This window comes from Harpia harpyja, chromosome 4 (assembly GCF_026419915.1).
Source record: "Harpia harpyja isolate bHarHar1 chromosome 4, bHarHar1 primary haplotype, whole genome shotgun sequence".
NCBI lineage: Eukaryota > Metazoa > Chordata > Aves > Accipitriformes > Accipitridae > Harpia > Harpia harpyja.
The window spans coordinates 65,455,722-65,482,009 of record NC_068943.1 but is presented as its reverse complement, the minus strand read 5'-3'; the positions used below and the strand labels follow the sequence as shown (position 1 = coordinate 65,482,009).

Below are 26,288 nucleotides of genomic sequence, written 5' to 3'. Positions count from 1 at the left end.
AAGCAAGTCCTGATGCAAATTAAGATCAAATGAAGCAGACATTTAATAGTGAGATGCATCTTTGCTGCTATAACAACTTGAAGAATTGATAGCATTAAAAATGTTTCTGAAATAATCCCTTGGTCTTGATTTTATTTTATTTTTTTAAAGCATTCTGGACTTAATTTCTTCACCGCCTCTCTCTTCCCTACCTTACTATGTATTACATAACTGAATTCTCCTCTTCGGCAGCATCACGTTTGACATATCATGACTTAATAGGATAAAAGGAAAATAAAAATATTTACCCAGTCCTTTGACAAACTTCATAAGGCACATAATATAACTGGTGGCGGCATTGGCAAAGACCTGGATGCTGTCTGTGTTTAGAAACGCTTCAAAGACATCGAACACTGGAGCCTGGCGTTTCCCTGTGGAAATAACAAGATGAGAACTCTTCCCCATCCCCCATAAAGGTGATTTTCCAACAGTTTTTCAACAATTTAACTGAACCTGTAGAATCTCTTCTATTCTGGGCAGACACAGAAATGATCTTAGAAGTAAAACCTTCTCTAGCTCCTGAAGCAACTTGTGTAGCCCTTCACAAGAAGTAATACAGACTCCCTCCATTGCCTTATTCATGAAAAATATCAGCTTATGTCTTCCCAAATGGTAAAAGCAGGTTTGAGCTCTTGAACACAGCTCAGTAGCTAACACTTCTGTTTGGTGGAGGTTTCTGGTTTAGTTCTTGATAACTGCCAAGATGACAGCAGTCACGTGGAAAACTATTCAGACTATACAGCAACAAAATAGCCTTGCTTTTCCTAAGTAGACTATCAGTCTTCAAAAGCTGCATACACTTACATTTTGCCATTGATCATAACAGATCTGAAAGACAAAATTTAGGAGGAAAACCGTGTTCCTTACACGTGACTTGTAACATTTAAAAATACCTTCTAATGGGGCAAAAGAACAGATTAAAGTGATTTTCCCATATTACCCAGTTTCCATACAAACAAACATGTCTGGGAGGGATGCAAAATCATTCTTACAGCAAACATGGTTTGTAATAGTGCTAGCTATTTGAAGCCTTGTGATTAAGTGCCTGGACGAGCACTTGCCTAGATTATCACTAAGATACCCTGATGTATAAGAGCAATAGGTTTCACACAGTAAGAAAGACAGTCCACATGAGACGTGGTGGTTGTACAGAGTATGCCTTCCTTTCTCTAGCAGGACAGTGACAAGGGCCCAGCCAAGCTCAGTACTCCTCCACTACTGTTTTTCTCAAAAATATTCAAGTAGGTTTGAAACATTTCTCTCATTCTACTCATCTGCCAGAATCTAGAGCATAAAAAGTCAGAACAATACCTCTGCTTTCCCTCCCACCCCAACTAATAAACCAGATACTTCAGTACAGTCCTGGAGTATTGCAGTGCCACCGCTAAATACCACTGTTCAGGTAGGGGATTTAAACATATTGAGTTAGTCATTGTGTCCCCAGGGAATAAGACAGGGCAACAAAAGCACACATGAAACAGTCGGTGCAGTAAGTCCTTACCCATAGAGTATTCTCCTACAAGGTACTCTTTAACCTCTGACTTGCTGCTGCTGTGCACTGTTTCCAGGGCACTGAACAGGGGTCTCCATCCTGACTGGATCTGGGTAGAACACATTTCCACCAACTCTCCTATAGAGGTGACCACCTGCAGACAGTGTAGGAGAGGTTAAAAGAATAAACCAAAAAAAACCCCCTGATACATAGATGAACCTTCGGAAGGAATGAGGATGGCTTTAAACACATTCCTAGATTTCACTACGTCAGTCTAGGTGAATTTATTTTTTTTTTTTTTTTTAGATAATAGAAGTTTTATTTAATTGCTTTAAAGCCAGGTGTTCTGTCTCTGTGCTCTACCACAATGCTGGATTGGGTCAGCAGAGCCCTCCTGATCCCTTGAAGATAATTAGGGGGCACCATTTGAAGGGAATTTGGGAAACACTCTCAAGTGGACCGAGTGCACTCTGGAGACCATTCTTCTTTTGGGCATGGTAGGCCACATACAGACACCCAGATCAGGCTGACTTGCCTGGTCTTGGACATCCTCATCACACAGCTCTAGCTGCATGATACGCTCAAAAGGGCGGAAAAGCGCCTCATTAAAGTGAAAATGAGAAGGCTCATTCCAGTCCGTCAACACTTCAGTGAGGATGTCATGGATGAAGGAGACAGCCTTCCGAGACACGTGTCTCTCCTTATGACAGGCAGCCTGCAGGGAAAGGAGGAGTATTAGAGTTTGTCCAAGCAAAAAATTTGATTTTAGTGAGACACTTTTAAGGGAGGTAAGCACTTCATGTTGCTGAACCCTAAAAACGGCTTCACCGTTAATGTGACTAGGGACCCCGCTGCGAGGAAAATGGGAGAGTACTGCCATTGAAAAAGATGACTAAGACTCTGAGCTGCTTGGAGTCCCACAGATGCATGAAGGTTTGCTGACAATTCAAAAAGCACAGAGTTAAAAATAAATAAATTAAATAATAAAACCCACAGAACAGAACTCATGTGAAATGTTGTCTTTTGTTTCTACCATGTGACCATTTTTCCCTTCAAAAAACTACCTTCAAAAAGGTAGTTTCTGCATATATTCACCATATCTATCTATGCATGACCAAATGTCACTTTTTATTTGGCTATTTACGGAACTTCAAGTGAGAAGGTTCTCATCACTTTTGGAAGAGCTATTAAAAAATTAAACACCAGTGAATCTGGATATAAAGTTACTGTTTTGAGCAACTATGCAGGTTATGCTAAATTCTATCCTTTCCCTGATGTTGTTTCTTCCCAGTAACGCCCTCATCTGCACTGAAGTCAACCAAAAAGACTGACCAGCCCTGCATTCTAAAAACATGGAACGTACTTGAGTTTAAACTGGCTTGGGGTGTTCAAAACATGAGAAATATTTAAAGTGATCTCAGGCTGGCATCCAAAGGCAAGTGAGACACTAGTTTTCAAGATAAAAGGCTGCTAAAGCATACAACAGAACTATTCTCTGCTATTTCTACTTCACTTAGTGGGGTTCCACTGAGACTCCCCAATGTCTGAACTCTGCTGTAAGATAGTCCACACATTATCTTGAGTCAATGAAATGAAATGCTATGGCAATTTACTGAACAGCTCATCTTAAAACTCCAGAGAAGCATGCTCCCTATAGACCTGGGCAGATGACACCACATACCTCACCAACAGAAAGAAAGGAAGTATTGCACATTTATTCACACCAATGATACAAATCAAAAAGCTCTGAGAAGTCAAGACACCAGCATTTCACCAGATAAGACTGAAAGTTTGGCTGAGGAAAGGTCATTTGTTATGACTGAAATCCATTATGTGGCTGCTACTGGCATGCCACTGACCAGGGTTCACAAGGAAGGAGAAGGAAAGGGAAAAATGTCACCATCTTCCCAGTTGAACTGGCTTTATGTGGGAAAAGAAAGCCTGCATCCTTTTATGGGAAGACTTGCAAGGATGCAGACCTTGACTGGGAAAACAGGTAGACAGAGGAGTTACTTGTAACCTCTTAGGGTGGTTTCAGTTTTTTCACCACAGCCACACAGGAAGTATCGTAGTGAAAAATCCAACACACTGTCCCTGGACCTGCCCATTTCAGTTATTTAAAAGTGCACTCCTCAGTGGCAGTATCACAATATATGACACAGTATATACAGTACCCCAACAGGATTGTAACCATATTTGACAATGTTGAGGGTTGCTATACATTTTAAGAGCTATCAAGCTTTCCCCAGCTTTTTCAGCTTTGCCATCTCTTGCACACATTCCCATTTTCTCTCCCACTCCTACCTCTACAAGGTGAGGTGCCACCAGGCTCCAGCAGCGCATAAGGTGGAGCAATGGGCGAGATTTACTCCTTACAATTCTGAGCATGGCATCACCAAGTCGGAACAAGTGAAGTGCACTTCTCCTGTCCTGGGTAGATTTTACTTCACCTACAAGAAAGTATAAGAAAATAAATGGAAGCTAAGCAACACAGCAGCTCCTCCATCTCTAGATGTCTAAATTGGAATTTAAATCAGGTTAGAAATTACTAGTATTAAGTTGGAGGGGGTGGGCAGGGAGGATGGTGGGAAAAAAAAAAAAAAAAATCAATGTAAAGCACAGCCTATGCCTGTGTAGGTAAAAGAACAGGAGATGGACCCAAGTTTTAAGAACAACTTATTAAACACCCTTTATTTTGATTTAAGAGATCATTTTTTTGCAAACATTTTAAAGACAAGGGCTTGGAGAAGTAGTGTAGAAAAGTTAAGCAAGCAGTTAATTGATATTAAGACCCATAATAGTAGTTTCAAAAACCTTTGGTGACATCTACAGGAAAGAATATAAACTGCAAATTATTTAGTTTTGGTTTGTCCTTTTGTATTTTTTATCAAGCAAAGGATATGAATGTGAAAAAATACTTTTCTGTTCCCCAGCCAGTAATACTTGTTATTTCCTATTGAAAGGGATTAATCTTCCGTTGCTCTTACAACATTTGGAAAGCCACTTCAGTCTCTCATTTAAAATATGCTGGTGCTTTTATCTCTAACAAAAGATGTAATCAGGGGGCATACCACTTTTAATATTAAAAAAAAAGCAATTAATTGCTCTATCCTAATTTTAATTTCATTATTACTAATTACTGTTGATTGACTACTACAGAGATGATAAGAGGATCACTTCATTGAAAATAAAGTGATGAAAGTTGAGGCCTGGAGACAAGCAAGAGCAAAAAACGAACAACTGTAAGTGTCACATTGAGAAAATGAGAAGTAGCACTTCAGGGAGAGGCGAAACTGACTAAATTGGAGACATATACCAGATAAAATCCACATCTGCTACAGGACAGAACTAAACCTGTATGACTAATGTAACTTCTAAAGGCACAGTACAACTTTAAGTGAAATATCTTCCTGTGGGTCCAATACTTATGCTCTGTTTGAGACAATTTACAGGCTTTGTAGTGTAAGGTATATGCTGAACTCTTCTGGGGAAGAGCAAGCAGGACAAATCCCACTGCTTTGTTTAACATTCTCTGGTTGTATGCTTTGTTTGCCATCACCCATTTTCTGAACACTTCTAAGGTTATCCCACTGTCAAATATCTAACCTAAATCCACTGTCTTAGGTCTATGTTCACCCAAGTTTCCTTACTGGATCAGGATCCAAAATGGAGCTGTGGTTAAATATCTGTGGATAATTAACACCCCCAAAGTCCAAGAACCAAATGAACGTCCTCTGAAGTGTTTCATAGCAGGTGTGGATGTGGTCCCTGTCCAAAAAAAGCACTCAACCTTTTCTAAAGACTTTGAATTGCTCCTACAGAAAGATCTTAGACTAAATACTGTGTTTTACTTATACCTTGAAATTTCAGTTGGAAAAATTAAAACTGTAAGAATACAAAGCAAGTCCTGTAAGCAGTACAGTTGTATATGAAACAGAGAACTCTGTAAGGGATCTTCAGGCGATTTACCTGGCATTGCTAGGGAGTAATCAACTGTATCTGTGACTGAATGGAAAAGCTGGGCCTGAGAAGCCTTCTTGAGCTGGTAAAGGAAGCCTGCCAATGCCATCAAGTTTAACTTGTCAGCAGCATCTTCAAAGAGCCTGTGAGTAAAAGAACAGAATCTAATTGAGAAATTCATGAGATACAGACTTAAACGTGTATGTAAGAGGAAAACCCTTATCTGTACATGGCTGCTATGTGTTGCCTTTGGTGACACACTGGGTTATTGAGGACTTTTTCATTTATACAGAAAGACTTTGATCCAGAAGCTTTATTAATTAGAGGGTGGAAAGTAGGGTGCTGTAGGACCAGCCAGAATCCTTCCAAGATTCAACTGCAGTACTAAAACAAAAAGTCACTTTTTTCAAGGAATCGATGCTTCCCCATTACTGTATCTTAATCCTATAAGCAGTTCATGAACCAGTAATCAAAAAACCAGTAAGAATATGCCCAGTCCTCACAACATAGACCATCATAGCTTCACTGACTTTAGAGTTACACCAGTTTGCTCCATTTGAAGTTACAGTCCCTTACATGAAGAAGAAATTAATTCAAGTCTTAGACCTAAAATAGACCTCAGACCTTGCTGTACCTGAATTGCTATTTTGGAATATAAACAAGAGTTGTTATTTTCAGCTGCAATGAGCTCTTAAGGTTTAAGAGTTAAAATCTGTACCCTTAAGCCAGTAAACATGCTTACATAGGAGGTGGGTTCCACAGAGATTACAGTGAAATTTCACATGGTGCAGCCACAAGCTGACACAAATATGATTTTCTGACATTGCTTTTCATGAAAAACTTTCTATAGTCCTAGGAAACCAGGGATTGAGTCCTAATAACATCCACACTGAAGTACAAGTGCAGAAATCAGACTTGCATTGTTAAAATTACAGTACCTCTATTCTCTAATCCTTGGAACCAAGTTGTATTGTGAGCTTCCTAAATAAAAGGTACTTCCCATGCACAGAGTCAAACTCCTAGAAGCAGTGTCAGTATGCATTACTTTTTTCTCTGAATTTATAAATAACACCCTCCTACGGGCAGAGATCAATAATGTAAAATGTCAGCTGGAGAAAAAAGGTTATTAGAAGCATGCAAACTCAGGAAATTTTCAACTCTAGCCTGGGCTGCCAAAAGAATAGCAGAAATAGTGAAAAAGTCTGTGACATGTAAGTCTGCAGTGTGTTGTAGGGACATTTAACCTAGCCATTCTGTGACCATGCTTGGTGGCCCTTCCTCCTCTGGACATGCTGGGGCAGGCTGACAAGCTGTCCACACAGTCCTGGCAGAAGCAGCTGCTTTCTAACTGACACTGGTCCTGTCACTCAGTCCCTTCCTGTCAGGACAAGACACCCATTTATTTTGTCTGCTTTAATGAACACAACAGATTAATTTACACGCAAGCAATAAATCCACCACTCTCAGGATGCACCTGATTTACTTGGCATATTCGCTGTTGTGCAGACATACTCAGACCAGTACCTGCAAGGCAGGTACTGCAGAGATGCAGAAAATCAGGTCGTTTAGGAAGTGCTGGTTGTGATGCACGTGCAGCTCTCTTATGAAACTCAGCTGAAGCAAGTGGCTGCAATGGACAAAGATAGGGCCCCACTGAACCACAAAAAGGTCAATTTTGGTCCTGTTTTGAGAACAAGGATTCTGGTTCCTGACAGCGCTGCTTTTACCTGTCAGCTTGTGTGGAGAGCGTGAGAACAGCCTTGGCAGCGCTGTTCCCACACAGCAGGCTGCCTCCACGCAAGTCAAAAGCTCTGCCCTTACTGCTCTCCTTGATGAGTTCCTGGATAGAAACCGGCTGAATGACAGGATTGCTGCTGAGGGTGGTCTCCCGCTCAGGGGTCAGTGCCTGGGGAGACTCCCCAGGCTCAGAGTCTGGATGCAGCCCTCCAGGTGCCTGCTGTGACTGGGTGATGGTAAGGGAAGGCTGGGAGGCACCATCACTGAAGTGGGTGTGCTCCAGTGTGCTGATGTACTCACACACCCTGAGAACAAACAGGAGAAGGAAAAGATGAAAAAAAACCCCCAAACAACAACTCCTCCCACCCCTAATCACCAGGCTCACTGAAGAAACGCTTGGGTCTGTACTCCAGAAGTGACTCAGAAGGATAGTGCAAGTACAGCTCTCGGCTGCCTCACAGCCCCATCACTGTGAGCAGCCAGCTTACATTGAAACCCACTGCCAATTCACAGGCACCAATTTCTACATCTGAACCAGAGATGATGCACAGGACATTTTCCTAAAACCATAAACAGACAATCTCTAACTCTCCGCACATAGATAACCTGTCGTCTTACATCCTTTGGCCTCCCGTGTGCCTAGATAGCAAATAGTTTAGCGGAGGTGCCTGAAAAGCCCTGGGTCTGCCTGAAGTGAGAAGTTCCTGGGTCTGTCGCAGTCTTCTGGTAACTTTGAACTTTCTAAGCGTTGATTTCATCTCTGAATAGTGGTGGAAAACAGCACTGTCTTTTCTCTTACAGATACTGGCAGTTAATTCACTCTGACTCTTTACATAGAACACTCCCAGAGCACATAAAGTCCTTTTCCTCAGTCCGTTATTTTCAGGCAACATGGTATAAATTGTGGGGGTTTTGGGAAAGCTGGTGAGTACCTGAACACATGAGGCCAACAGTCCTGATTGTGGCTTCCCATCTCCAGGCCCACATTAAGGACTGCATCCATACACAAAACATGAGCAGTATGCAGGCAGACTCCCTGCACTTTCCCCATCTGCTCCAGTTTCTGCTCCACTTTCTGTTTCACTGCAGCATAAAAAATAAAAAAAAACATTAGCTTCTTCAGCTTTTTAAACAAACACTGATTTGTATATAGGGTGGCGGCAAAGGTATGGAGTTTGAAAGCTATAAAAGAACGTGGATTTTAGACAAAAAACAAATCAGAGAAACCCATTTCTTCCTAATAAACATAAGGCAGTTTTAAAATTAAAATCTCTTTTGACTGATCTTATATACATGGAAAAAAAAAAAAAATACCAATGCCAGATTGACACCCTCCACCCCCAGATTCACATCTTGCTGCCCACAGAACAGATGCAGATTGCCAGTGATATTACGTTTCTCTTTGGAGCTGGCTGGCTGGATGTTTATTTATTTTTACCAAAATCTCCTTTGCTATGGAAAAAAAAGAGTCTGCAGATTTCACATCTACTTCCATACAAAAGTTTCACCATAGAGCTTTTGTTAACGGATACTCTTGTCAAAGCAAAACTAATCCTGATCTGAGCTACAAACATTCAGACCTCGTTTTTTTTCCTGAGAATCTCTGAAAAGCTTAGTTTTCATGCTGCATTGGAATGGAAACAAATTTTGAAGCTTTGCAAGCTTTCATAGAACAGATCTGTTGGCCTCTGGCCACTGCTACTGCCTCCTCTTTGCTTCGGCGTGGCCTGGCCAACTTGCTTCAGTCATATCTAGCAGAGTGGTCAAAAGCTAGTTTGTGCTCAGGCCTATTCAGTTTTGTTTCCTCTACCGAGACACCAAATTTAAGTGCCAAGCAGGGTCATTTGTGCAACACTCTGTTTTGTTATAGGCTTCTTGACATTAGAAATCAGACGTCATCAGACACATTTTATGTGCTTCTCCAAACAGCCATTGGAGACAACAATTGACTTTACTGACTTCCACTGGGTTTGAAGTAGTGGTATAGAACTGCAGAACTTTTTACATGTTATAAATATATATTTTTTTTATTCCCGCTTCATTTAACGTGATTCAGAAACAGTTTTAAATATCTGATGATGACAAAAGACAACCAAGGATGTATACACAAGACAGGGAGAGGGACGCAAGCTCAGCTTATATTACCACCCAACACCTTAAAACAAAAAAAATTTTTCTCTGATGCCCTCTGGTTGTACTAGTATTACAAGGCTTAAAAGGTGCACATTTCAATAATGCTATTGCCTTTTCTGTTCCACTGATTTCAGTCCCATGTAATATACAATTAGTGTGACATAATGTTAAGAATCTAGGACAGCAGGACATGTACTGAAGCCTCTAGACATACATCCCATATGCCTACAAGTGTGTGGTGCACAGTAGTGGCATTCCCCTCTTGTCCTTCTTCTGTGTGTAGCAAAGTACTTTCCAGTTGCATGTTTGCAGGCAATGTGAGATAAGGTAGGCAATTTAATCATAGTTACCTTGAGCTATAGTATCGCTGGGCTCTTGGATTTCTTTTTCTTCTTTCTCTTCTTGGACACAGGAGGCAGCAGCCATTTGGGCAAGAGCAGATGCACAGTTAGCAGCAACTCCTGTAAAGCAACAACATTAATTACTGTTTAACCAGCATCTCCTCCCCAATCCCATGCAATCTCAACAACAGGTTGTGTCAAGGAAAGTTAGCTGGTCTATGCTGTAGGGCAGGTGCACTCTATGGGGACTCTATGGGGAGTCCTACAGTCCATGTTCCTATCCAAGACAGGAATAGGATGCTGCTTTTCTCTCTCCCAAATTCCTTCAAAGAAAGTTGCCATCCTATTTTACGAGTCTGCCACGACATCCTGCATGCAGCAGTACCTAGGGCACAGCTCAGCCGGGCTGCCCTCCTCAGTCCATCCAGGCTCACGCAGATGGAGTCCTTCTCCTTTTGGTTCTGCTCCTTGGCTCCTTCTGCTCCCAAGATGAAGGCGAGCCCCTTGGAGCTGCCTGCCATGCGGCCAGTCAGTGGTGTGGACAAAGTGTCAATCAAGTTCTTCCAACAGCCGATTAAAAGGTATCGGGCAAAAGCAACTCCTGGAGTGAGAAATGCATTACTACTACTACTGGAAAATGACACAACAGCAGCTTTATCATCAGTAGTAAAAGACCAAGTCATATTTGTCCTCTGTATGCTGGACTACCAATTCATGTGTAGGATGTACTGACATACTTCTCTCAACCCTTAAATTGTTCTAAAACACAATTTATCTGAATATGCTTATTGTATATAACAACCCACTGCTGGTAAATACATTTGTGCTTATAATACAGTCTTAATACCTGCAACAACAGAATCATCTGTCTTCCGGTTTTGGGAAAGAGGAGATTGAGCTGAAGCAGATGCCATCAATTGGCCACCAATTGCACTGCTTCCCAAGCCATCGATGTCTGCCAGAACATTAAAAACAACAGATTACTATTCAACACACAGATGGTATAAGGAAAGCATCTCCTACTGGCTCTTTGTTCAAATAAGTACTAGCACTCCTGACTTTTCAGATATGCTTTGTAGTTGCTCTCTTCTGAAGCCTTGCCATAAACATGAGCTGTGGCATCTTAGGCTTTGCCCAGTATAACCAGCATTTTCTTGAAGAGGGGAAATATCCCACTCAACAGCACCCCCCCACCCTCGACAAACTTACACAGTCAGCAGAACTCTCAGCAAAGATTTCATGGTATTTCTTACAGTTCAGAACTTCCCACACCCTTAAATCTCCACAATTCTTAGTATATAACCTTTCAAATCTTGCTAAATTCTGTATCTAGATGTTCCCAGGCCGCAATCTGAGTCCTGAAGATGCACTGGGATCCTATGTCCTAAATGCAATTTTTAGTAGACCTATGTAGGTTCAATCTCAACAAAAGAAATACAACCCTTTCTCCAACACAACAAAAGACCAGCTTCTCACAGAGAGTTTAATGTTAGGGATGTCAGGTTGATTTCCTTTCTAGCAGCCCCTGTGTGTCTGTCTCTTCTCCCCATACTTCACAGCTATTGTTTTTCCAAAGTGTTTCTTTCAGCTTCCCATCTCAATAGCTAAAAGCAACACTGAGCTCAATACAATCAGCAAAAAACTTTCAGAGCAGTGCCCTTTGATTACCAGTTAATGGCTCAGCTGAAGCCAGTGTTCTCCCTGCATACACTGTTTTAATTTACCTCTTTGTAATCATACAGTATACACATTCAAGCAGACACTGCATTTTATATGAATACATAGACATCCTGCTGCCTTTCAGCTGATACAATTTGATTTTTTCCCTCAAATGAAGCTAAAGGTTGTTTTTAAGTATTTGTTAGAGGTGCTCCAGATTTTCAGCTTCTCTCTAGTGCCATTTGGCATATCCCTGGCATAGCACAAATCTGAACCAAGGGGAGTCCAATCTGTGGACAGCTTCCAGGATCAGACGCCACCATTTATATTGGTACTGCACCACAGGCACACTGAAATGGCTTTGCTATGACATCAAGCAAGCAGCAGCCTTACCACTTATCATTAACAGGTACCAAGTCTACCAGAACTGAAGCTGACAGAATTAAGAGATGTTTTGGTTCAGTGAACAAACCTACTCTCCCTGTCTCCCAGGGACAGTTTGTCTTTAATCCCATGCTTCAAAAGCTTTCTGTCTGATCCAAAACAAACACTTAAGTACCTGCCACAGTTAAGTCTGATTCCTTCTCTACTGGTTATTTTGTGAAACACCATGTGTTGCATGATGACATGCTGTTCTGTATGTAATGCAATGAAGCAGCGCGTTATTGTAGCTTGTTTTAGACATGTTTGGAAGTTAGCCTTGCCACTGTAACATAGTACTGACCAGTCAGCATGGTGATAAGCGGAAGGCTGTGCTCTTCAGGGCTTCCCCAGTATCCAGCTTCCCCCAGCATGTTCCTTTCTAGTACTTGGTGGTACAGTTCTTCAACCCAGGCCTGGGAAAATACCATCAACACCCCACTGGACTGGACCTGCTTCATGAACTCCTTCTGCAGAGAACCATAAAAGCCAGATGTAAGACAAAAGTAAGCCCTACAGCATGAGCTTCAGCCCCTAAATCTACTCCTAAGCATAAGGGAATGCAGCAATAGAAATGAAGTTATGCAAAAATAAGAATTAACAGAGGATCGCAGTGTATCTCTATAGCAGAGAATGGCACGAATAAGGAGCTTTCCCTTCTCTTATTGCAGTTCATGCAAGATGCAAATCATAATGACAGTTCTTGCACAGTGACAATGGGACATGCTGATCTCTCACTATTTCCACAAGGTAGGGGTCTCAAATCCAATAAAAAGAAGTTGTGGGACCTAATGCTGCCTGTCCAGCAATGGGGCCCTTCTGCATTGAACAGTCACCACAGATGAACTGGGGTCCACTTAGATATCTGAACTATTTTCAACGATAATTAGGTCATGCTCAGGCCTGTTGTGCACAGTGCTCCCCCTAAAGAAGGTTCACAGATTTGCTCTCACGGGTGCTGAAGAACATACCAGAACTGACAATGATGTTAAAACCCACTTGTTTCTGACATCTTCTGGAATATAAATTCTCTTACATGGGAAGCTCAGCAATAATGGTACATTTTGACAGAATTTTTTTGTTTTTCATTTTTTGGTTCCATATATCACTGATTTTTTTATTTTTGGGAAAACTCTGAAACAACTTCTCTTGGGCAACTTGGTCGAAAAACATAGATTCACATTTTATAACTCTTGCAGCCTTCAAAACAATGTTTAAAAAGCCCATGAATCTAAGGAATCCCAGGTGCCACAAAAACCATAGAATCATAGAATGGTTTGGGTTGGAAGGGACCTTAAAGATCATGTAGTGACAACCCCCCTGCCATGTGCAGGGCCACCTTCCACTACACCAGCTCGCTCAAAGCCCCATCCAACCTGGCCTTGAACACTTCCATGTAGGGGGCATCCACAACTTCTCTGGGCAACCTCTTCCAGTGCCTCACCACCCTCACAGTAAAGAGCTTCCTTACATCTAATCTAAATCTACGCTCCTGCAGTTTAAAGCCATTACCCCTTGTCCTATCACTACACATCCTTGTAAAAAGTCCCTCTCCAGCTTTCTTGTAGGCCCCCTTTAGGTACTGGAAGGCTGCTGTAAGGTCTCCTTGAAGCCTTCTCTTCTCCAGGCTGAACAACCCCAACTCTTCATAGGAGAGGTGCTCCAGCCCTCTGATCATCTTCATGGCCCTCCTCTGGACTTGCTCTAACGGGTCCATGTCCTTCTTATGTTGGGGGCCCCAGAGCTGAACGCAGTGCTCCAGGTGGGGTCTCACGAGAGCAGAGTAGAGGGGGAGAATCACCTCCCTCGACCTGCTGGTCACAATTCTCTTGATGCAGCCCAGGATGTGACTGGCTTTCTGGGCTGTGAGCGCACATTGTTGGCTTATATTCAGTCTTTCATCCACTAACACCCCCAAGTCCTTCTCCTCAGGGCTGCTCTCAATCCACTCATCGCCCAGCCTGTATTTGTGCTTGGGACTGCCCCGACCCATGTGCAGGACCTTGCACTTGGCCTTGTTGAACTTCATGAGGTTCACACGGGCCCACCTCTCAAGCCTGTCAAGGTCCCTCTGGATGTCATGCCATCCCTTCAGCGTGTCAACTGCATCACACAGCTTGGTGTTGTCAGCAAACTTGCTGAGGCTGCACTCAATCCCACTGTCCATGTAGCCAACAAAGATGTTAAACAGTGCCAGTCCCAATACCAACCCCTGAGGAATGCCACTCATTAGTTCGTATGACTAAAACCTAATTATTTTTCACTCAATCTTCTCATGTCTTCATCTGTGTAAATACAAATCAAGTATTAAGCAAGAATTTGTCATTATGCTCAAAAGTAGTTGCAAGATGAAGGTATATCCCTTGATAATGTGCATGAACAATACTTGCTGTTATCACATGATGCTAATGAAGATCTCTTCTGAAGATAGAGTATCCATCAGAATGACTGCTACTTTAATGATAATCAGTAAGCAGCATTCATTCCCCCCCAAATTACAGAGAAGCTGTGTAATTCAGATGCATGACATTTATCATGCAAGATTCATAAGCAGCTTGGAGAACGCTTCATTTCCAATTATTATTTCTCTACTTAGCAAGCAGCCTGAAGGCTTTACGTGTGGGCTGTTTTATGTGAAAGGAAGCGAAACAAATTTTCTTTTTTTAACAGTTTTCCCATATTCCCCAACTCACCAGCAACACAGGGGCTGGGGTAGGCTTCTTCCTGTAGTAATCCGAGTTGGCCAATTTTAGGTTGAGCAGCAGAGTGTAATGTGAGACCATGTAGAGACTGTCTGCATTCATCAGAGTCTGGAAGCTGAAATTTAGGTTTCCCTCAAATCCTGGTGAGTGCATCATACCTAACAAAAACACCATGTGAGCTCTCACATTTTACACAGATTTTGCCTGGAAAAAAAAAAATCAGAAACTAACCCTAGCATTTCAGCAGCAACAGATTGCTAGAATAGTTAATGAATCATCAGTAGAAATTACTCTACTAAATGTGCTAGAGTAGGGAATAGAAAAGTAAGTAGTCCATCTAGAATGCAGTGCTGCAAGACAAACTGAACACTCCAGTCACAGTCCAGCAAAGCAACATGCTAAATTTGAAATACACAAGGAGCAAGAGCATTCACTGGGATGACTGCCAGGTACAAAGCAAAGGGCAGGATACATCTGCAATGCTAACTGGAAAGGTGAGGTGGGAAGAGGCAGAGGCAAAGCCTTTGTACTTAACTGAGCATATATTGCACCAAATGGTGTTAATGAGAGTGACAACCCTTTTAACCCTCCAGTAAATCTGTCCTGGCTAAGTGAGTTGTTGGATGGGGACTGGAGTGCTCGGCACCTTGCAGGATCAGGCTGTAATCATCATTCTCTCCCTGGCCTAGAGTTATGTGGACAAATCTGGGGCCAAGCTGGCTGGAACTCGTTACAACTCCAAGCCCTGTTTAATTCATAAAAGACCTGCTTTCTAGGTAGCTGAGCACTTGCAGCCCTGTCAGACCCATAAGCCACCTGTAAGCTCTCAGTACTCCTGAAAACACTATTTGTATGAAATGACAACCTACAACCATGCCCAGTGGCACAATCCCTCTTCCCAGGTAGGACGGACGGCACATACATTTTCCCCTGAGTTAACTGACCTACTGGTAGAAAAACATAAATCAAGTATGAGCAATACCTAATTGAATCCCCATGAATGGTAGTTTGAGCCACAAAAAAACCAGAAATATTAGACCTCCCACCACGACCCACAGTATTTCATGGTTTTCACATCAACTGTGAAATCCATTCATATAATGTCAATTAGGGAAGATTAAGGAGTAAGCTTTAGCCTAGAGGAACGTTTGAAATGAAACAAGAAAACAGCTTCTAAGGTTAGTTACATGATGAAGCAAAGCTGTGTCATTTGTTAACTGCTGCAGTGGTTTACTGTGAATATATTCCTCCCACCATAAAGCTCATACCTCTTCTTAGACAAAATACAACAAACCATTAACATATAAATAAAAAAATTAAAATCCACACACAGAAAAGAAGCAAATGTTTTTCTTGCCTCGTGAGGGTTTGAAAGCTCTGTGCTGCTGCCTTCTCGGACTTTCCACTGTCGTCACTTTGGGGGCGTGGATAAGGTGAGTAACTGTTTGAGGGCGGATTTAGAAAGAGAGTAACTGTTCCAGGGTGGGTCTAAAAAATGAATAGCTGTTCAAGGGAGCAACCTTTGTGGAAGAGGGGTGATAGGGCTGGCCACAAACCATACCCACACGGGTTGGCATGTGCTTGGGGTAGATTTCTCGTGGTCAACATTAACAGAGAATCTTTACCTAGTAGCAAAACTGCAACCACATGCTTGAAAGTAGCCTGTGAGTAGCTCCAGTGACTCCTTCATCACTGAAGGCAAAGATGCATCTTAATGCTTTTTTGGATGGAGGATCATGATATTGATGTAGCTAGAATACATTGATTTGATGCCTTATCTCTCAAATATGTACCTCAGGGACTAGAATCTGCTAGAGTAATAAAAACCTCAAGACAGAGAGGCACGTAAAAGAAAAAAAAAAAGCCCACTTTATTTTGCATTAAAATATTTAAAAAAATTGTGCAACCTCCTATATGAGACTACAATTAAAAAGGAAGGTGTATAACTGCACATAAAAGTGGCTACTACATAGTGGGTATGTATTTGAGCACTCAAAAGTGTTTCGGAAAAATATGGTCCCTAATTTCCTCTAAAATATGGTAAAATAAACAACTGCATTTGAGAGATGTTGAGATCTCAAAAGCAGAAGATTAGCTGATGTGTAAACTTGCAATGATGCTTACCAACATAAAAACCTTGCCGCTAAAAGCTATGGAATCAAAACTGAAAAGAGGTGCTGAAAATGTTTGCTATAATTATTCACACAATGGCACACAATTTTTAGAATTAATGCCTTAACTATTCTCAAGAACTGCAGTGTCATGTCCGAACTAAGAGAATACTGATCATCAACTTTAATTATAAAAATCTGCCAGCTATAATAAACGATGAGGTTAGCACACTGTCTTAACAGAGACAAGTTCATTTTAATTGGCCAGGTAGAAGGAGGTCCTGAAAAAATGCAGACTTGATGTTTTGTGCAAGTCAAGATAATGTTGAGAATTTTTAGATAATTTGGTACTTTTTAAAAGAGACATCACACTCCAGTGTCACTAAGGAATTTTTTGGCACTGGTTTTATCTAGTAACAAAGAAGAACTTTCTGAGGAAAGACGAAAACTGTAGATTAGGAACACTTTTAACCAACTGACTTCCAAATCTTAATTTCACTATTAGCTGACTTCACTTTTTCCATGCTTACACTCCCATGCCAGTGCCTCAAATTTCTCCTTCCTTTCATTGCTTTTGAATCCTATGAAAACATAATAATATTACAACACTATTTAAGGACCTAGCTTGTAGGAAAGACTATTAAAATTGTAGCTAATGTATTTTTCCCCCAACGTTTAAGAAAAATTGAAAAATGAAAGAATGCAGTTAAATACAAGGTCTCTCAGAAAACACAAAATCCTGCTTCTGTACTGGCTGGTCTCAGAACTGCACCTGTCTCTTTTTTCACCTCGAATCTTAACCAATACTCAAATTTCCTAATGTATTCTTCAGGAATTACACATGAATAGATGTTGTACATACAATGACTAGGACCAGTTCCTCTAATTTCACCAACTAATTTGTGCCTTGAATTGTTTGTGCTAATGAAGGAGTCCTGAAATAAGGATTCAAATGTTGCCTATAGAAGCAGATCAGACTGGTGTCTTAGAAGCTCTCCAGGGCGAGTTCCTACCCCCAGACATTTCAGCTTTAGTAAATCTGTCTCTCTCTACAGGTCTTCAAACTCATGCCTCTCTCATGTACACAGGAACACAAGTCATCACCTCAGGAGGACTGATGGACTTTGCTTAAGATCTGAAGTACAAGTTAAGGGACTGTTTCAGCTGCATTGAATCTCATTCCAGGTGTCCAACTGAAACATGAACTGCATAGATCTTGTGAGAGCATGAAACTACAACCCTTTAACAGCCACAGCTCTATGAAAACATCAGGATACCTCTTCCAAGCTATTTTAATACAGTAACCTGCTACTTATTTTTCCGTGATTCCTTACTGAGTGGCATCTTCTAAGAATACTTCACCAAATCAGACTGGAAACATGGTGTACATTTTTAAGTACAGATTTAGCCATGGGGGTGGCTTTCTTAGGAAAGTGAAAGGTCTTTCTCAACTCAACAGTCTAAGTCCAAGATTAGGTATGGTTTTAAGAGAGATGTACAAACCGGAATTATGGACTTAATGCAGAAATTGAGTGATATTCTTCCATCTTTCTCACTGTATTAGTCATACTGAATGACAACAAAAGCCGCATTTAGCCTTAAAATCTAGAAGTCTGCTAGGTCTACCTCTTCCAATGCTTTAAAATGTTCTAAAGGGACTTGATAGACAAAACAGAAAAGAGGCAGTATACTCATTCATGCACGAGGGAACAGGTGCATAGAAGTTTGAGCTAGCATTCTAGCCCTGGTCTTTTGTCATAACCTCAGGATCACTCTTTTTCAGGAAAAAGAAATCCCTTGTGACAGAAAGGATGCTTTTGAGCACCTCAACTAGGAATGTAATTAATATTAATGTCTCCTTTAAGATACCTCCTTTCTGTGATATAACATGGCCAATGTTTCTTAAGAATGTCATCTACCACATTCCTGAGTTAGGGCTTATTTGGGCCGCATTTAAACAGGATATCAGGAGTATCAGCTTATTTACCCAGCTTCATATCTAAATTATGCTGTATGATGATGGGAGGCATCCTTCTGACTCTGTATGAGTTTAATGTGTGTGAGAGCACAAATGAATGAAGCAATGATGAGGAGAGGAGCAATAGGAAAGGCAATTGTGGTGAATTAAGTGAAACAGAGAAATATATTTTAACAAACATTTTCAATTTGGCCACTGTCAGGAAAAAGAAATCCTTCTAAAAATATATATATTTACACACATTTTAAATATACTATCAACAGGACAAACTAGCCTTTGCATGGCATTTTTTTGTTTGATTGACCAAATGAAGATCCCAAAGGTTCTAACTCTGAAAGAACTGCAGGCATTTATTCTCTTAAAAGGTAAGATCTTTAACTATTTTTAACTTGGTCTGGGCTTTGAGCTTTGCATTTCCTGTCATGATAGATAGCAGTATTAAGAAAAACAAAAGAGTGAAGAAGAGAGTCACTCCTCTTTTCTTATCCCTTCAGGAGTTTACTGCTGTAGAATTTTTATCACCTTCGCAAGGCTGGCATTACTAATAGTAATGCAGTGATGTACTAAGCTACTCAAATCTCTTTCAAAACAGGTGATGGTCCTCCCCACACCCTTTTAATGCCAAGGGGCAACCCCAACCTCTCTTTAATGACAGCATGTGCAAGTCTTCTCAACAGATCTCCACAAACCTGTGAAGAGGTATCTTACTACAGAAAATTCGATTTCTCTATTGACTGAGGACATAATCCAGAGCCTGTTAAGAGTCGATGCGCTGACCTCCCTTTGAATCAGTGCTTGCATATTCTATTTGCTTTGCCCTAAATGAAGTGTGCTGCTGTGGAGGAATGTGCTCTGTAAAGCACAAACTTCCTTATTCTGGATATGTTCTCTGAAGATGAAATCCTACAAGACAATCTGTGTACAGTGCTGTCACAGTGTGCATGCTGGTTAGACAGTAAATATTTGCTTGCAAACCTGAGCAGAATGTTGAAGAGAAGCTCTGCAGTGCTCCATCCACCTCCTCTATGCTGGGAAGAGCTATAAGCCGAGGAAGAAGAGCTTCAAGTGACTGGATAAACAGCCGAGCACTGTGCTGGTCTGCTTCTTGGTTCTTCAGCAATTTCAGAGAGAGAGCAGCAGTACGTAAGGACCTGTGACCTGGACAATCCCGTGGTGTCTGCTCCTCGTCAGCCAGGGAGCAATTGTCAGAGCCTATGTCTGAGACATCTGACCTGCCTGAGTCCTTCTCTGCTGCCATGGAATACTGATCGCATGAATCAAACTCAGTCCTAGAAAGGTCCTGGTCATCTATGCTGAAATTACTTTCACTGTATCTGGATCCATAAGATCGGGTCTTACAATCAACTGATAAGAAGTTAGTTATATCTGGATAGACTATGGTGTGGCTTCTCTGAACAACATCTGGCTGGTCGATGGTTTCTGACTCTGGTTCTCTATAATGAATCTCTTTGCTTTCGTGTCCAGCTGGAGATGGCAGTGAGTTTTTTTGACTTTCTGGATTATCCTCTGGAGTTGTCTGTCCCATATCCCCTTCCAAAGTGGTCTGACCAGTGTCCGTGGTAACGCTAATGCTGATATCAGGACTCTTCTCATTTCCTGATTCCCAGGCAGGATTTTCTGAGGACAGGATGCGTCTCTGCCACCTGAAGTCAGCATCATTGATCTCCATGGAGTCCCTGCTCGTCTCAGTCCCATCCTTCAATTCTTCTAAGCGTCGGAGCAGCAGCTGTATCTGCTCTTCACTAAGACCCCTCCCTTGGCTCAGCTCATCTAATGCTCCAAGCAGGGCAAAGACACAGGACACTGAAGCATAACATGCTTCAATACCACCTTTGATGCATGCTTCCGTCATCCCATCCATGATACTACAATTAAAACAGAGTTTATTTAAGTGATGCAGCACATATAGTGAGTACAGGTCACTATCATCCAACACTATCCCCCATAACCAGGAAAAAAAAGAAGTGAAATTATCCTGTAAAACTACTCCTGAGAAAGACAACTAGTATTAGAACAAATTACTAAGTCTCCCATGTGGACATGGCCATTCTGTAAAGGGAGTGCCAACCAGCCACACAGTTACCCTGCATTTGTACCAACGCACAGAGCGTGTTTTCCCTTACAGACAAGCACTTACACTGTAAAAAAACATCAACACCCAACTGAAGCTAATTTTAAAGCCATCCGTGTCCTGAAAATTATCTTCTCCTCAAGATATGATCTTTGTAAAAACTAAGAATCCTTCTTGCTCAATCTGGCAATGTTTAAATTTTCAATTACCTCCTTTGACTTCATCTTGGAAATGTACCTCTCAATAAGCACACAGTTATTTCATTGCAAGGTTAGGGACACAAAGCCAAGAATTTCCAGGTGTAAACCAACATATTTGGGTATTTTGACAAACTCCACAAGGTAGTTATCTATGCCTTTACAAACAGGCCCAGACTGACAACAAACCTGTAAGAGCTTTTACCCCTCTTCCATTTTCACAGCTTATTCAACTAGGGAGATACCCTGGCTCATATTTGGCTGTGCTTCTGAAGTGTCATGGTTTAACCTGAGCCAGCAGCTAAGCACCACGCAGCCACTCGCTCACTTCCCCCCCCCCCGCCCAGTGGGATGTGGGGAAGAATCGGGGAAAAAAGTAAAACTTGTGGGTTGAGATAAAGACAGTTTAATAGGACAGAAAAGAAGAAAATAACAACAACAACAATAATAATAGTAGTAATAATAATAAGAAAAGAATTGGAATATACAAAACAAGTGATGCACAATGCAAATGCTCACCACTCGCCTACTGATACTCAGTCAGTTCCCAAGCAGCGATCTGTCCCCCGCCCCAGCCAACTCCCCCCCACTTTATATACTGGTCATGACATCACATGGTATGGAATATCCCTTTGGCCAGTTTGGGTCAGGTGTCCTGCCTGTGTCCCCTCCCAACTTCTTGTGCCCCTCCAGCCTTCTTGCTGGCTGGGCATGAGAAGCTGAAAAATCCTTGACTTAGTATAACCACTACTTAGCAACAACTGAAAACATCAGTGTGTTACCAACGTTCTTCTCATATTAAATCCCAAACATAACACTATACCAGCTACTAGAAAGAAAATTAACTCTATCTCAGCTGAAACCAGGCCATGAAGGTACAACTGTTTCAGTGTCCAGTGTGCACAGGTTTAAAGAGAGAAGAGGCTAAAGGAGGAAACCAAGCGTACAGTTTGAGAAGATCCAGATGGGACTTCCTTTTAGAAATAGACCTCTTCCTGGATTCTGACTCAGAAGAGCAGGGCCCTGCCAAATCACAAAGATGCCGAGGACTGCCAAGTATCTGAAAGGAAAGGAAACCCAAGTTACTAAAGGATTATCTAAGCATTATTTAAATACAATAAATGTCATAGTTCTATCAAGCCCTGGAACCTGAGGTAGCAGTACTGTAATTTCTCACAGCAAATGAAAAGAGCACACTGATTTTCTACTTATTAAAGCTACCTTTCCTCTTTTTAAAGGCAGAAAAGCAGATAGAGAAGAGCAGAATATTCAACAAGAATCACATACAGAATGTTCTCCAGTGCTTTACATTTTTGATTGAATATGTTTCAACTGATACTGCACACAAGACAATCGTTATGCCTAAATATAGAGTATCTTGCATTATATTATATTCCAAAGGGAGCCTTTCTCTTCAGTTACCCAGTTACAAAATGACAGTCATGCAAAGATAAGCAAAGTGATTCCTTCTGACTCAACCTGCTGGGTGGCATCCTGTTAATGCCCACCAGGAAATACAAGGAGAAGGTTTTACAAGCAAGCCCATATTAATAAGCAGAAAAAGGCTACAAATATGTCCTACAGGAAACAACATTAGACTGAGCTTTTCCTAAAACTTCAGTTGTCATCTTGCTACTGTTTAAAATTAGAGTAAGACAAGTGCCAGGGTGACTGCCAGTTCAGACAACAACCCAATGGGTGGCTGTGTGGTGTTAGCAGAGATCTTCAGACACAGAACAGCCTAGGTATGCACAAGCTAGAACAAAAATCCTCTAAGAGAGACCACCGTTGCTACAAATTACATAAGTTGCCTTGTGTTCCACAACAGGAGAAGAAAGCCACACATGTAAAATGGAAAAGCCCATGATTTCAGCTGCTGCTCAAAGAAGTCTCACAATGCTCCAGTTCTAGTGCTGTCAGAGGCACTGGGCAAGAGGCCAGAATGGACTGGTCTTGACATGGCCACTTAAGACATTGGCAGCTTCCTTGTGGCTATTCTAATCAAGCTCAAGGAAACTGTATTTCAAAAACCTGGCATGTAATCAAAGCATATATTCACCTTAATGCCTGTAATACTACACTGTGAGGATGAATGTCTCCTTCTAGCAAGAGCAGAGAGTGCGGAAAGATGCCAAAGAAATTGAGAACTGGATCACTATACTGTATCTCACCCAAAAGAGCAGTCATGACTCAGTGATAAGATCTGCTCTGTGCAGTACCACAGCATGAACACTGACGGAGTTGCCATAGCAGCTTGTGTTATGGAGACAAATATAGCTATTACGACTTTGTAAAACTAAAAATATTTGTCAGAGTCACTTTGATGTAACAGCTGTGCTCAGAAAGGGCGATTTCAGCATCCCTAGTGCTAAGGTATGGAATGGACTGGTAGGCACATATCGGCAACATTTACTGTTAAATGAACATTTTCCTTTACGTGCCTGGATTTGCACATGTGATTATCTTACCTCTTTCATAATTTTGATGGCTTCTACTCGGTGCTGAGGTGGTGGGTAAAGCAATATCCGGTGATAGAGAGACTGCAGCACAGGCTTCATGGATTCCACTGATCCCACCAGTCGAACCAGTTCTGCTGCAATATAATATATGGTCCGTGCAACAGGCCCACTAAGGGCAGGTGCTGTGGAGGAACAACCTGAACCCCGGCCATGATCAGAGATCCCTGAGGAAGGTGAATCAGCCTCAAGGCAAATGCTGCTGTGGGCAGAGGTGATAGTTTTGTCATGGATTGGATTTCCCAGGATTACTACTAGGGCTGGACACAGTTGCTTCCTGAGAAAGAGAAAAGCAGCAGATGGTAACTGGAAAAAAATAATCTCACAGGAACATATTGAAAATAGCCCATAGTTAAATGATACACACACTCTTGTTTTAATGATCAGTCAACAGCAGTGGTTAGATAGAATAACAAATTACGCCAGGCTTTTTCCATCTCCCAAGCATCAGCATGCTAGTACATATGGAAATACTTTTGGGTGCTTTATAAACATGGTATTGATTTTGCAAGTTCATGTTGCTGCACAGTGCTGTCCTTTACAGGATAGCACACCTGCCTCCTTCATTGGCTGCAACCTATTGCAAGGCAGAAATTCTAGTTTTCTGCTGTTAAGTGTTTCATCTTCAGTCCAACTTAGGAGCTTTAAAAAAACCCAACCAAACAAAAAACCAATCTAGGTTAACTAGAAGACCTGATGTTCCATCACTGAACTGCACATGCATATATTTTAGTAAGCACCCTTAGCTGTGAGCCTCTGTTTTGCTGGCTTTTGAGAACATAATTAAAGCCATCTACAGTAACTCAAAGTGTGTGTTGTAACTTCTTAAATGCCACTACACACTAAAAACACCGTCCTTCCTTCAACTGTCTTTCTGCATGAACGCTCAAATTAAGTGATTCCACACTAGCAGATCACTCTTCTGTGGAACCAGAGCCAAAACCAACTCAGCACTTTGCTCCATTAGCTGTTATTTCAGCTTTGCACTCATGCACTTGACATTTTACTTCAGTCTGCCAGACCCTAATTTAAAAAGCCAAGTGCTGCATGAGAACGCAGTCCCAAACCTGATTTTCACCCACATGCCTCAGAGGTTCAAGCTACCGCCTAGAGCAAGCACCCAATGACAAGTAATGATTCAGCACAAAAAGTAACACATCCTCCCTCATAGGTAAGTACATCTTACATTCTCAATATTCTTACACAGTCCAGAACTTTCATTGCTTCTCTTAACATGCTTGCTAAAACAGCTCAGCTTTCTGAAGTCACAGAAAGAAAAACAGCTTTTAATCAGACATCAGGTAATGACTTTGAGTCTGCTTATTCCATTTCTTTCTCCAATGAGGTACACTTCAAAACATATCAATTCACTGCTTAAGAAATGTGCCTGCCTCAAAGCAGGCATAATCACAAGTTGCGACAGCAACATATTCCCCACACATCTAAGTCCCATCAAAGTGCTTCTGTATCAAACTACGGAGAACACTGTCAGAAATACACAGAGCTAAATCTTCTCTGTCTGCTCCCTTCTTTATCTTCTGTTGACAACTGACTACAAAGTGCCAGCCAGAGAGAAAGTTGTGTGCATGTAGGCAACAGCTCCTTAAAGAACAAAAGACAGCTATCGGTTTGGTTCACAACTTCACTAGACAGCTAATGAATTAATGTGTACTTATACTGCTATATATTCAGAATTATGTTTGCAGTTTAAACTGTTTCATGTCTTCCTAGTGTTGTTTTCCCCTCCCCCCACTTCATCTTAAGCATGTAGCTGGAGGATGCATATTCCTTGGCAGCAATGCAGGTTAGGAAGTCCTGCCCCTGATGACTTGCCCTCATGATACACAGTTATGAATACAAACACCTGTAGATTTGAAGAGCAAACTGGATCATCAAAATGATGTAAATTTAAAATAAAACAGGAAGTGTTTTCTTTTAACTGAAATAATTTCAGTGACCTTGCTTACAGGATGTCCCTGCAGTCAGTCACTTAAGCATAAACAAAGGGCTGGGTGAAATTTAAGGGCAGAAACTTCAGAAATGGGTTTGCCATGAAAGAGAGAATTCTGCTCTTACATTAGAGCTCCCAGAGGCCTCAGCACAGGGTCCCTGTGCAGCACTGCCAAGTGTTATCAACCTGAAGACCTCCCAGTCCAGCTGCCACTGATTTCCTTGGGACAGCAAGGGAAGTTACGGGGGCCTCTACATGTTGCATCCTTAGAATTGGGTCCAAGTCAAACACTTCCATTTCAAAAATTACAGGGTAAAAAGCACAAGAAATGCATTTTCCATTAACAGTCACATATATCTTTTCTTAACACATTCACAGGATGGGCATGGACTGCAAGGAACTGCATATTAGTTACATTCTTGCTTTATTACTATGACTCAATTATCCATATGCTATAAAAAAAAGCACTACTGCAAACAAAAAGAGGGAAAAAGATTATTTCAGGTGCTCCGAGGTGACAGTATCAAACAATTTAGATGTAGATATGAACACTAAAGATGTCAAGCCTTTCTGGTGAAGTATATTAAAAAGAGGATTTCTGGATAAAATGGAAGCACCGTGAAGAACATTTAGCCTCAGCCCTTATACAATGCAGGTCATAAGCATTTCTGGTCACCAGCACACCATCTGATGTTAATTTTGCTTATCTTCCCGTATTACTGCATCAGACCAGTAAGAATCTCTACAGCACCCTCCTACAGGAAGCAGAATATTTGCGTGTTTAATGCCACACACGAATCCAAACTATTGCAGAAAGCATAAGAGATTTTCTGTTCTGGCTAAATACATTAGACTTCATTACAGTGATAAGTCAGTACAGGGATTTAATGTACTAGCTGAGCATGAGGTCCTAACCAATATTATATGAAGCACAGATTGAACTGATAGTGGGTTAACAGA

General features: G+C 41.4%; 1 protein-coding gene across 6 annotated transcripts in view; it reads right to left on the bottom strand.

The window, feature by feature from the left end:
- The window catches only part of ARFGEF3 (ARFGEF family member 3), a 99,657-nt gene that overhangs the window by 22,817 nt on the left and 50,552 nt on the right, over positions 1 to 26,288 (bottom strand). For 4 of the 6 annotated variants that reach the window (XM_052784485.1, XM_052784488.1, XM_052784489.1 and 1 more), the window contains 16 exons: positions 23,330 to 23,654; positions 21,809 to 21,921; positions 19,548 to 20,458; positions 15,841 to 15,924; positions 14,475 to 14,641; positions 12,086 to 12,251; positions 10,550 to 10,657; positions 10,088 to 10,303; positions 9,712 to 9,822; positions 8,161 to 8,311; positions 7,219 to 7,533; positions 5,501 to 5,634; positions 3,836 to 3,981; positions 2,067 to 2,246; positions 1,541 to 1,685; positions 288 to 410 (listed from right to left, as the gene is read on the bottom strand). In XM_052784485.1, coding sequence (XP_052640445.1) covers positions 288 to 410; positions 1,541 to 1,685; positions 2,067 to 2,246; positions 3,836 to 3,981; positions 5,501 to 5,634; positions 7,219 to 7,533; positions 8,161 to 8,311; positions 9,712 to 9,822; positions 10,088 to 10,303; positions 10,550 to 10,657; positions 12,086 to 12,251; positions 14,475 to 14,641; positions 15,841 to 15,924; positions 19,548 to 20,458; positions 21,809 to 21,921; positions 23,330 to 23,654 — 3,395 coding nt within the window. The remainder of the gene's footprint in view (positions 1 to 287; positions 411 to 1,540; positions 1,686 to 2,066; positions 2,247 to 3,835; positions 3,982 to 5,500; positions 5,635 to 7,218; positions 7,534 to 8,160; positions 8,312 to 9,711; positions 9,823 to 10,087; positions 10,304 to 10,549; positions 10,658 to 12,085; positions 12,252 to 14,474; positions 14,642 to 15,840; positions 15,925 to 19,547; positions 20,459 to 21,808; positions 21,922 to 23,329; positions 23,655 to 26,288) is intronic. The other 2 variants (XM_052784487.1, XM_052784490.1) reach the window with 1 other exon arrangement.